Here is a 13100-nt window from a genome sequence, read left to right on the forward strand (position 1 = left end):
TACAGAGTCCTATGCTCTCACTAAAAAAAGAGATTCTGAAGAACTACTTCAGAGGAAGACAGCTGCTCTTTTGACATATCACATACACATGGCACTTGGTCCTCCATATATAGAACTTGTTTACATCCATAGTCTCTGCACAGTTTCAATAGTTTTTTCTTCTTCTTAATGTGCAAACAGGTGTCAAAGCCAGTTTGTTGATCCAAGCATTAAAGGAGTACTTCACCCAAAAGTGAAAAATCTGTCATAATTTACTCACCCTCAAGTTGTTCCAAATCTGTATAAATTTCTTTGTTCTGATCAACACCGAGACAGATATTTGGAAGAATGCTTGTAACCAAACAGTTCTTGGCCACCATTGACTACCACAGTAGGAATTACTTTATACATTTCTTTGTTCTGTTGAACACAAAAGAAGATATTTTGAAGAATGTAGGAAAGCAAACAGTTCTGGGGCACTTTTGACTACCATTGTAATTTTCCTTCTATGTTAGTCAATGGTGGCCAAGAACTGTGTACAAGCATTCTTCCAAAGTCTTTCTCTGTGTTCATCAGAACAAAGAAATGTATATAGATTTGGAACAACTCAAGGGTGAGTAAATATTGACAGAATTTGCCCCTTTAAAAAGAAACTTGAGTTGTGTGTTACTGAATGTCCAGTTCTCCAGGCCTCTGTGTCTCTGATGTGCTAGAATTTACAGGAACGTGAGAGTAAAGCATCGACAAACCGTATAGGGCCTGTTCCAGGAATCCTGATAGGAGAAGCACAGCCGTCAAGAGCAGCCCATAAATGATGGCGTTTAGGTATACATGTTTTTCTTCGGGCGAGTGGACCGAGTGGAGGCGGGGGTCATATGGTGAGGTAGTGGTGAGCACATGGGTTTGTTATGTATGCAAACATCTCACACAGGCCTCAACGGGAGCTAATCTCTCCGCTGTGCTTGTCATTCCCCAGGGCTGTTTACTGATTTCGCTTGTTTATGTTAAAAGGTTGGTGCCCGTGTTCCACATCAAAACAAGAACATTGTTTACCCAGGTTGACTATTGTACTGATTGAATTGGTTTTATCTAATCATGCAATCGACTGCTCATTGCGGCATTGACAGCGAGAGGCGAGGCGGCTGCCAGATGCCTTCACACGTTACAAAACGATGTGTCATGGTACGTTTTTACAGTTAATGAGAGGTGAATGAACCAAAACACAACGTCCTGCTGGTTCTATTCAGATTTATATTCCCAGATCAGACAAGAGCAGATCAATGTATTCAGAGAGGGTTTAATCTACCTAATGAGCCATTAATGAAACTCATTATACTCCCATAATCCCCATTCAGTCTGTTTGATCTGTTTGTATTAAACACTTACATAATAAGTCTATCATCAGAATTTTGTATTATTGAATAGCACATCAAAGTGTACATGAGTATGCAGGTTTGTGAATTATGTTCTGTATCTACAGTATCATAGTAGGCTAACTATTTTTCAAGCCCAATTCTTATGAAATAATGTCACCACCTTGTGTCGTTTATTTGTAACTGCAGATACTTACAATCTTAATGCATTCACTTTAGAGCTTCATTCACTAGTGAAAGCAAGTGCATATTTAACTTACTGTACATATTTGCAATAACTTGACTTAAATCTTCATGAAAATGGCCACCAGTTAATTTTGAACTCCAGTTTTCTTTGTCTCTCCCAGTGTGAGAGTAATCACATTCCTTTATATACAGTATCTGTAGGTTGTAATATTAGATCTAATATAGTATAGACTGATCTAAAAGTGCATAAATATTGATAGGCCTAATACACAATATTAGATCAGACATCAACTGCAGGCCATGAGTGCCGTTATTGCACAAAAAAGTGCAGCCACTATACAGTATGTGCCTCTGCTTATTATTGCGCTGATAATGCAAGAATTGCTCTAACCATTGACTTGTCATGTGGTTTCTGAATGATACTTACAAAAGCAAAATCTATAACAGTCAAAAGAATTGTTAAAGTAATAGTTCACCCAATAGTGAACATTCTGTGATCATTTACTCACCATAGTCATTTCAAACCTGTATGACTTTCTTTCATCCACAGAACACAAAATAAGATATTTTAAAAAAAATTTGGGAACCCGAACAACGGCGGTACCCATTCACTTGGTTTTGTGTCCATACAATAGAAGTGAATGGGTGCCGGCACTTTCTTCAAAATATCTCCTTTTGTGTTTTGCGCAAAAAAGAATGCCTGAAACAGGTTTGAAATGACAAGAGGGTGATTAAATGATGACAGAATTTTCATTTTGGGGTGAACTATCACTTAAATGCTATCGAAGCAGTCTACTATTGTGAAAAAAAATGTTTCACCCTTTTTAACTTAATGTCTTACTATTACTTTTTGGACATCTTTATTTCTATCTTTGAGTGTGCCTGAGTAAATCCACATATGCAATGCATCAAAATAACGTGTAGAACTGTGGACCTTGTTTTGTGAACAGTATTTTGTAAATATGTGAATGTTTTTTTGCACAGAATTTTTTGCTGACCTCATGAACTCAAAAACGGCCAGTGGCGATTTTTAAGTGCATGTTAGCACCTTATCTGCGAACAGTGTGACCATGTTGGGATGTAAGAGCACACTGGTGTGAAAGACAAACCAGTAACTTCCTTTTGCATGGCAACAACATCCACCCTTAAACAGATGCAGTATATAAACTGTTAACTTGTATACAACACATAGAGATCTGCTCTCTGTGACAAGGTAAGTTGTTACTGTTTACAGTTTTTTGTTGTTGTTGAAAAGGCATATAATTATGAAAGAAAAAAGCCAAAAAAAGCAATTTAATTAGCTGTAAACATCAAGAGTATACATTCAAATTTGCTTTAGGACCTTAAATGAACAATTCACCCAAGAAATGCTAATTCTGTCATCATTTACTCAGCCTCAAATTGTTCCAAATCTGTATACATTTCTTTGTTCTGATGAACACAGAGAAAGATATTCCAAAGAATGCTTGTAACCAAACAGTTCTTGGCCACCATTGACTACCATATTAGGAAAAATTGCCTAGTAAATTTATTTGTTCTGTTGAACACAAAATAACATATTTTGAAGAATGTAGGAAAGCAAACAATTCTGGGGGGCTTTTGACTACCATTGTAATTTTTCCTACTATGGTAGTCAATGGTGGCCATGAACTGTTTGGTTACAAGCATTCTTCCAAATATCTTTCTCTGTGTTCATCAGAACAACAAATTGTATACAGATTAGAAACAACTCGAGGGTGAGTAAATGATGACAGAATGTTTATTTTGGGGTGAACTGTCTCTTTAATAGAAATGCCCAATTTTTACATGCCGTTTTTAACTCTTTACTTTAGATGCTTGCCTTGTGCATCCAAGTGATAGCTGTGCTGGTGATCTGTGCAACTGGCACAGAGAATAAAGATATTTCAGTAAGCAGATCAGTTTATCATTTCTTTTATGAACATATAAGAACAACTGTAAGTAGGTTATAATATGTTTTTTTTCACATTCTTTTATGACTGTGTTTTATAGACTGTGTTTAGTGCTTGGAATATGGGTGACAAGCCTTTGCACGAGCAGCTAGCTATTGTGTATAAGGTAGGCTACTGGAACATTGAATGTTTTTTTGTGTATGTTTCTTTTTCTTTTTGAGGAATGAATGATGCACACATTGCGTTTCATCTATTTCTGTAGGAGATGGAAAACTTGAAACATGAACAAGCAGTGATGAAGCAAAAGCAAGAAGTCACTTGTCAGGTAATACTACTGTTCTCTTTGTTGACTGAATGTAAATTGAGACCCTTTTTTGACAAATGAAAATGTTTACATTAGATTCTGTGAAACTTTCTTGTTTTACTGCAGGCGTTGCCGCACTGTTCACAGCCTCTCAATACAGATGTGGACATGAATTTGACATCCTTAAGTGGTAAGTGACAATAGTTAATAGTAATTAGTTTGTTAATGTTTATTTAAGGTGTAGACATGAAAAAAATTCATACAGGCAGACTGTATTTTTTTTTACATTTTTGAGTACAGTCAAATTGGCTTTGCAAGTCATTTCGATTGACTAATTTAAAATTTGTCCAGTGGTGAGTTGCTGCAACATATAAAAATAATTTGAAATTGCTTAACTTATTTTGCTGAGTTAAATTAATGTGAAACGAAACAGAAAAATTGAATACGTTTATGTGACTTGTATTTGATACTTAAAAAAAGACAGCAATATCTTTTCCGAGTGCAATATATTTTTGTTAACAAAACTTAATTTCAAGCGTTTAATCATAAGCGATTGGATAAAAATTGAATTAGAGAAAAATATTCTTTTTAAGGCAGCGAGCATCTATTCAATACCCTCAGCCAGTTTGAAGATGAAGAGGGTTCTGGTGAGGATGAGAATGATGAAGGCGTTAACCCCTGCAATCACTACACCGCACTTGACCAGGCCTGGAGAGCCACAAACTACACCACCAAGAAAGTTGTTTGTGACCGTAGCATGCAGTGGAAGGGCTGGTACCGTCTCTTCTACCGTGGACAAACCATCCAGATGCCCGAGAGGTGCGTGAGAAAAGAGAGGTGTGGCACGCACGCGCCTCTGTGGCTCGTCGGGGGTCACCCACGGATAAGAGACGGAGTGGTCACTCGCAAAGTGTGTGGAAACTGGAAAAACAACTGCTGTTTGTTCAGATCACCTCCTATTCAAGTGAAAGCATGTATGGGAAATTACTACGTCTACAAGTTTGTCAAACCGGTAGCGTGTCATACGGCATACTGTGCAGGTAAGGTCGAAAACATCTCATATTTTTTGCAGGGTGAACAACATACATTACTGATTGTTGCATGACAATTCTTTTAGATATCAACACACTTGTGTGTGGAAAGTGCAGAAAAAGTGAATCTTGCATAACCAGAGACAAAATCACCTGGATGTGTCAGAAAAACAGAAATAGAGGTGAGGCCTGTCTTTGTATCCAAGATCCCTGTGAAACTGAATCCTTTCATTACATTTACTCTCCCTTATAAAGATGATTAATGGGATGTTTTTTTTATGCAGTGAAAGCAAAAATCCACTTTTTTGCCTCCTTCCCGGGCCAGATCTCAGGAAGAGTGAACAAGATTGTATACAGGAAAGTGTATGTGAATCAAGGCAGGGCTTTCAACAATCGTACCGGGATATTCAGAGCTCCAGTATCAGGGGTCTATCAGTTCTTTTTCTCCACACAGACTGGTGGTAGTGGGTCTACGGACCTATGGCTCGTTGTAAATGGTTATTGGGTGGCTGTTTCCCATAGCAATGTTCAGGGCCCAAACTCAGTTGGAAATCTGTCTACGTACATGACAACTTTGCGCAAGGGTGCTACCGTTTATGTGACCCATAATCGTGGCCGCTCTTGGGCCAACACTTCATCCAACACCATCATTTTTGGGGGTTCATTACTGATGGTGAGAAAAATCTAAATATGAATGAATGAATGAGCATTTAGTTCAATGAGAAGCCAGTTTGATAATACACGTACAGTATATGACTTCAGATGTTCTGCTGTGTATTCGTTGTTTTACCTTTTTTTCTTTCAACCAAAAACATTTTAAGGCTACACTGCAACTTCTATCTTAATTTTCATTTTAAAATATGCATTATACATTATTGTTATTATAATTATTATACTAAACAGTGGAGAAGTACCTTGGTAGACGAATAAAGAACTGTTGTGTATATTGTCGGAGTCTCTGAGTAACAGATGGGGGGCAGCAGAGTCATTTTGTTCAATGGCGGATGACACACTGACCACAGACAAACTGCACACAGAGGAACCTGAAGCCGCATCTTCACTTCTCATTAAACTTAAACGCGTCCTCTGTCTCGAGGTTACCATAGACACTTTGGCGGCACGCGCCTGTGTACACAATGCTGTAACACAATGTTTTAACAATGTAAAAAAATGAACAGACAAGATTTTTAACCATATAACGTGCTTAACCCGCGAGCACGTGTAGCCTAAATGGGAATCATTTTACAATTAAAGTTGGTATTTATATTACATTATATTATGTTATATTAAATTATTAATTGTGGTAAATTCTGTTGTAAAATATATAAGATTGTAACCATCTCCTTATATGGCTAAAGGACAAACGGACATTCCTGGGACAATCTCTGTGATGATGTAACTAAGCATATTTAGACGTGACTTCCCCGCTCACATTTCTTATGATAATGAGTTGGTCGCCAAACGTTCTAACTTTTTAACATAGCCATTCATACATGTAGAAGTCATAGGTGAAGCGCTCGCGTCGAACTCTGCCTGAAATAGGAGGGGCATCCTCGACCGCGAGACAGGCAGGATTCCAATCGTAGTTACCGAAGCCACCGTATGATAGAGACCAGCGTAGTTCACGAAGTAGGTATGAGAGGCTCGATGTAGCGGATTATCACTTCGTAAACGGTGGGAGGCTCTCAAAGTTGTGTGAAGTTTCGAAGCCAGCGAGGAGCGTACTGCTTTGAGGATTTTAACAGCAGAACATACGGACACAACTTATAGTCAATGCGTGTTTACATTTCCCTTTAATAGCCTACTGACATGAATGCAAGCCGACATAACGCGGTTTAGGCAAATGTAAACAAATTCATTGCAATAACACTCCAGTTTGGCACCGTCGAATTGATTTGCGTATTCGTGGGATATTCAAAGACGAGTTTTAGATTATTGCGTTTGTATTTTTTTGTGTGAACGCGTTAGTATGGCAGAACACGAAAGTTTGGAGTTCGGGAAGGCGGACTTTGTTCTTCTGGACAACGTGTCTTTGGAAGAGTTTATGGCCAACCTGAAACTCAGGTAAGACAAGACAAGGTTCCTTTTGCCATTTAAGAGCAGACGGGCTGAACGATGCTATCACAACTAAACACGTGCTGTATTATAGCGGCAAGTTCGCATCTTTATCTAGTTTTGCAGAATAATTAAGGGACGTGTGATGCATAATGTTGTGGCCCGTTGTGTTTGCCATATTATCACTGTGCAGTTGTCCAATGGGTGATCTGTAGTTGTTTAACAGAAAAATGAATGAAGTGCAAAATAAAATGACCTGGAAGGCTTTGATCTGAAAAGACAAGGGAAAATTCATTGATTCTCTGATCAGATCTGGAATAGATTAGCTCATAGCTTTTTAGGGGGTAATATAACAATGACGCAATACACATCTGACAGGTCCTTAAATGAATACATGCTATTGTTGTTGTTTTCTATTGTTGTGAGATTCATCCAACTGGCTGCACCTGCTGAGCCAGAGTTCAGTATGTCTGTCATGGTAACACACCCCCTTCTGATTGGCCTTATTGTTCAAGCAACTTTGCAGTGGAAATCCTGCCTTTGTTCTTTGTGTTTTCAGTTTTCCACATGCATTTCCTTATCAACACGCTGTCAATAAATGACTTGATGGCATTGATAAGATGAGCAGTATGGCTGGGCAGTGTAACTCACTTTTTTTGTTCATGTTTAATATAACAGTGCTATATGAAAACTGCTATTCATTCCTGTTTATCACCCTTTGATGTTTGCGAGTGACCTATTTATAAAAGTCTCACGACAGTACTAAATTTGCTTTAAAATATTTGATATTCTTATTTTTCTTATTCCTTTGGTTATAGTTCTGATAATATCAATAGTAGTGACTTTTGGTGAATTGTGAAATATTGCTCGATTTAAAAGCAGATGAAAGATACATATGCAGTTCAGACAACATTCCGGTAGACCTTCGCAAAGAATAAATAACCGTTTAGTAGTTTTAATAAAATAAAATTGATATACAATAAGTATTCATATAAATTGATATACAATAAGTATTCATATAAATTGATATGAATATAAATTGAATATAAAATATATTGAGATTTTGACGGTATGGTAACCTTAAGTCAAACTATCACAGTTTCGCGGTATTGCTGTTGCAGCTTAAAAATGTGTTATTTTAAATGTTTGAGTAAAAAACTTTGAACGCAATAGATTTGATTTTTAAGCAACACAAAATATCTGGAACAATAGCAAACATGTACAGTATGTCAGGTTAAATCAGTGCTTCCTGAACATTTTGGAAGCATGGCACCCCTTTCTAGTCTTCTTTTAAATGCATTTCCAGTAATTAAACTTACATGCGTTCATCCATACATATATATACATATACATAAATAAATTAAATGCAGATGAGCAAACAACTAATTAAGCATAAACAAAATATAGCACAGAACCTGATGGATTCCTGCACGAAACAGCTCATTCCTTTGGAACGGTATAACATAAACTTTAGTGGTTTTAAAACCTTGACGTTTCCAAACCGCAGTATACCTTGAAACCTTTAACCCTTGTCTAAGTTATATTATAACCAAACACAGACTGGAAGTTCACTTTGAGCCAGGCGTGTGTGTCTGATGAAACGTCTATATAAAGCATTCTGAATTCATTCTTCAGACCACACTCATGGAATTTCCAGTTTTGTGAATAAACATGTTGCCCACAAACAAGCAGCAAAGGATGCTTACAGGTTCCAGTGACGCATAGCACAAGGTGTCTATTTTTTCCCACCTCACAGCCGTGGCCTGGTTTCTCCGTAGCTTGGAGATGGTGTGCAGTTTGTTATTTGCAGAGGGTGTGTCCAAATGCGTCCTGCTTCTTCAGTCTCCACATCTGTGTCTGGGACTACAGCTGGAATAGCTGCAGCTACGTGATGCCAGGTCACATCCTGTGCCCTCTGGAGTGATAAAGAGAACTGTTGTTAAACTGGAATGTGTTTTTATTGCGATGCTTTTTGAAGGACGTTTTCAGGAAGACCATTTGTGTTGACAAAGCGCAGTTTATGAATTAATGAAACTCATTTGAATTTGACCTGGCTATGCAGATATATCTGGTCGTCCTCTGAGATGGAAAATGTATCCAGTAAAATCAGCTGTGTTTACACTGCGGTGGATCAGTCTGTGATGGTTCCCCCAAAGAAAGTCTTAAAACGCTCTCCAACAAGTTGAAATTCAACCTTTCTTAGCAAAACTATGTGACAAAATGTTTTGCCAAGAGATTTAAAGTAAGTCTGTCAGTTTACCACCTCATTGTAAGGGGCTTAAATCACTTACAGAAAAGCAGAAAAGTTTCAAGACTGGTGAAATATAGTTTTGTGTTTACACAATGCCCTAATTCAAGCAAGAATATGTGGGGGTTACTCTGGAATCAGTGCTAAATTGATGTGTGCTCAGTGCTTTACTTTATATGGCAGTGTTGTTTTGTCTGCCCCTAGGATCTTGGGGAATTTTAGGCAATCCTCTGCGCATTTCCTTGAAACAATTACAAGTGCTGCCTGCCCGAGACATTTTCAGAATTCTTTCATACTCTGGCTCTGATACTGCAGATAAAAAGGCTGATAACCACTACACCATGTCAGTGCCTTGTAGCTGCTTGTACACTTTTACGAAACTCTGTTTTCTCAAGGTATCTTTAAGCAAAGGTGGCACAGAAACCAAATCTGAAAGTCTTTGATACTAGGGCCTGAGGTGGGTCAGATGTATTTCAGGTTTTGCTTTTAAGTAGGATTGCCTCTTTGAACTTAAATGTCCAAAGATTGCATAGATTGTTTAAGGTTATATTTACATGTATTTGTTGCCAGTCACAGGTTTTTGAGAAGTCTGATGGCTTTGGAGGATGAATTGTGCTGTTGTGGGTGGCTGTATTTTTCAGCACGACTCCGATTCAGTCGTATGAGGCTCCAGGCCAGTATATGGTTAAGTGTTTCCTTAACAGTGTGACATTTCCACTCGGTTTACACTATGTATTTAACCTTTGACTCTCATGTAGTTGTACTGTTCTGTTTGCTGGAAATGACAGGAAGAATGGGCTGACAAAAAGATGTTGTCAACTCGTGAGGTCTTGCTGCACTTCCTATTGACATTTTCCTGCACTGGAGACGTCACCTTTGACCCTCACACAGTCCTTTGCTATTTACCAACTAGAGTAATGAGCTTTTTTGTTCCAGGGTTTCTGTCTGGTGTACGAGAGAAAGGTTGAAAAAGTCACAGATTACAAATGAATTCTATAAACCTTAGTTGAATTGATTTATACTGTATGATAGGGCTGGGCGGAATGACGGAATATTCCGTTACTGCGGAATAAAATGTCAACCGTAAGAGATTTTTCTATTCCGTGTATTCCGCGGAATGTAAATAAGTAGGCGTGGTTAACTCGGGGCTCTGCAAATTAGGCGCTATTCTGAAAAAAACGAATGAATTAATCCACCCGTAACAAATGAACGTATCAAACATTCTTTTGACCTTCTTTCAGTCTGTAGTTTAGTGATCCGCTCCAGTCCGGCGCTTCTCTCACCCGCAGTGCTCGTGCAGGGATCTGCGCCAGTGTTTAGAAAAGCTCATTCTCAACACGTATTTCAGAAGTCAGGTTGTTTTGAAAAGCTGTTAATAGTTTTATAAAGTTTAACTTCAGGCGAGCCAAGGTGAAACTTGCGTTGAAATGCGCGATGATGCTCGCGAGCGGGCGAGCGCTTTGATGTGACGCGCTTCTACCTCCAGTTTTGGGAGACGCGTGAGGAGTCACCAGAGAATTGCAGTGCAAAAACAAACCTAAAGACAGAGAGTCGCAACACACTAAAATTGCTCATCTAATAGAGAGTGAAGAGCGATAAAGACCTACAGTACAGACCCCATGAACACCAGTTTATAACACTAGTCATATACTGTACTCTCATTGTTTGTGCATATTCATACTTTATTGTTATATATGTTGTCTATCTTCCTACTGTATACATATGATATAGCCAGAAGATAAATATGAATAAATAATACATCTGATTATCAGAACTTAATTTGATATCTTTAGTACATTTTCATAACTTGTCTACATTTTAACTATGGTGAGCATTTAAATGAACTGTAATAAATAAATTAGTTAAATCAATCTAAGAAAAATGAGGTATAAAATATAGAATTATATTTTCATGAAATATATCGTTACCGTGAAATAAAATGACTCATTCCGTGAAATAGATTTTTGGCCATTCCGCCCACCTCTACTGTATGATGCATTTTAGTTATTGTTTCACATTATTCAGCAAATGTTAAACATTGTGTTTTTTTATGTGCAGTATATTAGGCATCTGTTTTTAGGTATACAGGAATTTATTTATTTTCTTCCTAGAATAACTGCATATCCAGCATAGAAAATTGTCTAGTAGTTGACATGTTTGTGGTTATAGAGTTATAGAGGAAAACCTTCAAAGCTTAGTTTTGCTGTTTTCTCACTGCTTTTTATCATGTTTTTTGTTGAGCAAAAGACAGTATTCAAAAGTGGGGGTGTAAAATTAGATTTTAAACTACAACTCCTCCCCTACAAACTATGAAAACTAAGCCCACGTTCCTATTTTTGTCCCATACTTGCAATTGACTAATATAAAAATGTAGACACATTTAAACTAAAGAAAACAAAGATGTCTGTTTATCTTGATGTGAAATACATTTTCATTAAGGCAAAATATCATATAGACTAGAATTGGAAATTTGTAGCACTCACGTTTGATCTTCCATCACAGGTAAAGTCTATTTTTACTATTTCAGTGCTGTGAAACTATTTGTTGAATACAAACACAGCCTCTCCCATATCAGCGGTGTAAAAAGCCATTTGTTGCCTTTATAGCAGGACCATGTGGAGTCCAGCTGTGACACATGGCAACCTGAGTCCAGTCCAGCAAAGCAAACAGAGGGATCAAAGTCTTCTCAAAGCTCAGGTGCACTGTGCCGAGCCAGACATAAGGTCGAAGATTTAATTTCTCTAACATCTACAGATGGATTTTGTCCTGTAAGGAAGAAATTTGTTACATTTATTTAAGTTTATCTACAGTATACAAGTGTAGTTTTCAGGTACCCTGATCGGCATAGATTTGATTAGATTTCTGGTGCAAAAGAGAGAAAGAATATCAATGGGGAAAAAAAACTGTTGAAATTCCGAAAGATTTGCTGTATGATGCCATACTGTATGTAAATGGCCTCAGACCAAAGACTCAGTACATTTTGTCTGACCTGCTTTGAGTTTCACACTTAATTTCCATCAACACAGACAGTAAAAAACCTCTTTTAATTTCATTTGGATTTTATCTGCTTGACGACCTTTTCTAAGACCTTAAACCAAGGTCTAATGTGGTTTATACTGACAACAGTGTACAAAAAAAAGATGTTTGCATACAGTCAGCAGTGTTGTCAAAATATTGCATGCATTCTATTTTGTAAATAAACAGTATGTACCTGCGCACATACAGTACACATTGGTGGTGGTGACCTCTGAACGTACTGTAATATGTGTGCATATGTTATGTTACTGTTTTCATAAATGTATATTTTTGAAGTTTATATGGAGACAACAACTGTGTCATTTAAAAAAAAGTTTTGCAGAAGTTTACATGGTCAGGCTACTTTAGGCCATCATGCAGCTGCTGTTTCCATTGAATTCCTCTATAAATTTCCATTGGCGTGGAGTACATCATAACTGAAAAATACCACAATATAAAAATAGCTTGTGCAATTTGTCTCTTTCATTTATGACAGGATCCTACTCTATACCAGTTGTTGTGGAGGATGATTTTCCCATTTCTTTAAATACTTAGCAACGTATCCCATCTTGTTGCTCAGTCACTGGCTTTACATTTAGTCAGGTTTTTTTATTTTAAATCTGAAGATTTTAATGGTGCAAAGGGATGCTGTGTCAATTGATCCAACAAACAGCCTCTTCTTTTACTCTACAGAGAAGGAAAAGAGCCGTCTGCTCTTAAGAATTTCCGTACAACCCCCTGTAATCTGAAACATATCCCCGGCCTTACATAAACAGTGCTGCGCTTTTTTTGCATTTTTTCCCCCAGAATAAGCTTTAAACTCCACAGACGTCTCATTTGTGGACTGTGTGACTTGGCGACGGGCGCTGAGGCGACGAATCATGTTAGGGGTTTTTTCCCTGTCTTTAGGGTTTACGGTCTCTATATTTTTATACTTCACCCTTTTCTGTCTCATGTTTACAGTTATCGGCAGGTTTGTATTAAAAACGGAAACCCAAA

At 37.7% G+C, this 13100-nt stretch overlaps 2 protein-coding genes across 3 annotated transcripts in view; both read left to right on the forward strand.

Annotated features, from left to right (window-relative positions):
• The first annotated feature begins 2702 nt into the window (after positions 1-2702).
• On the forward strand, positions 2703-5709 carry LOC130569481 (uncharacterized). 2 transcript variants are annotated; one of them, XM_057359154.1, is made up of 8 exons: positions 2703-2751; positions 3371-3445; positions 3549-3614; positions 3711-3773; positions 3879-3942; positions 4346-4792; positions 4870-4965; positions 5068-5709. In XM_057359154.1, exons 2-8 carry the CDS (start codon positions 3371-3373, stop codon positions 5469-5471), a joined length of 1215 nt encoding a protein of 404 aa, XP_057215137.1. In that variant the 5' UTR covers positions 2703-2751; the 3' UTR covers positions 5472-5709. The 2 variants fall into 2 exon arrangements, with proteins under 2 accessions (XP_057215137.1, XP_057215138.1); XM_057359155.1 differs by lacking the exon at positions 3549-3614 and having other exon boundaries at positions 2735-2751; positions 3670-3773.
• A 560-nt stretch (positions 5710-6269) lies between these two features.
• Positions 6270-13100, forward strand: part of myo1d (myosin 1D) — a 73760-nt gene continuing 66929 nt past the window's right edge. The window contains exon 1 of the mRNA XM_057357742.1: positions 6270-6847. Within this exon, the coding sequence (XP_057213725.1) occupies positions 6753-6847 (95 nt within the window). The 5' untranslated portion in view covers positions 6270-6752. The remainder of the gene's footprint in view (positions 6848-13100) is intronic.

The sequence above is a fragment of the Triplophysa rosa genome, linkage group LG18 (assembly GCF_024868665.1).
Source record: "Triplophysa rosa linkage group LG18, Trosa_1v2, whole genome shotgun sequence".
NCBI classification, from domain to species: Eukaryota; Metazoa; Chordata; class Actinopteri; order Cypriniformes; family Nemacheilidae; genus Triplophysa; species Triplophysa rosa.

Bases quoted from the DNA above. Each gene is read 5' to 3' on its own strand.
- LOC130569481 (XM_057359154.1), top strand. From the start codon at position 3,371: ATGCTTGCCTTGTGCATCCAAGTGATAGCTGTGCTGGTGATCTGTGCA. The intron at 3,615-3,710 runs GTAGGCTACTGG...CTATTTCTGTAG, and splicing joins AGCTAGCTATTGTGTATAAG to GAGATGGAAAACTTGAAACA. The intron at 3,943-4,345 runs GTAAGTGACAAT...ATTCTTTTTAAG, and splicing joins GAATTTGACATCCTTAAGTG to GCAGCGAGCATCTATTCAAT.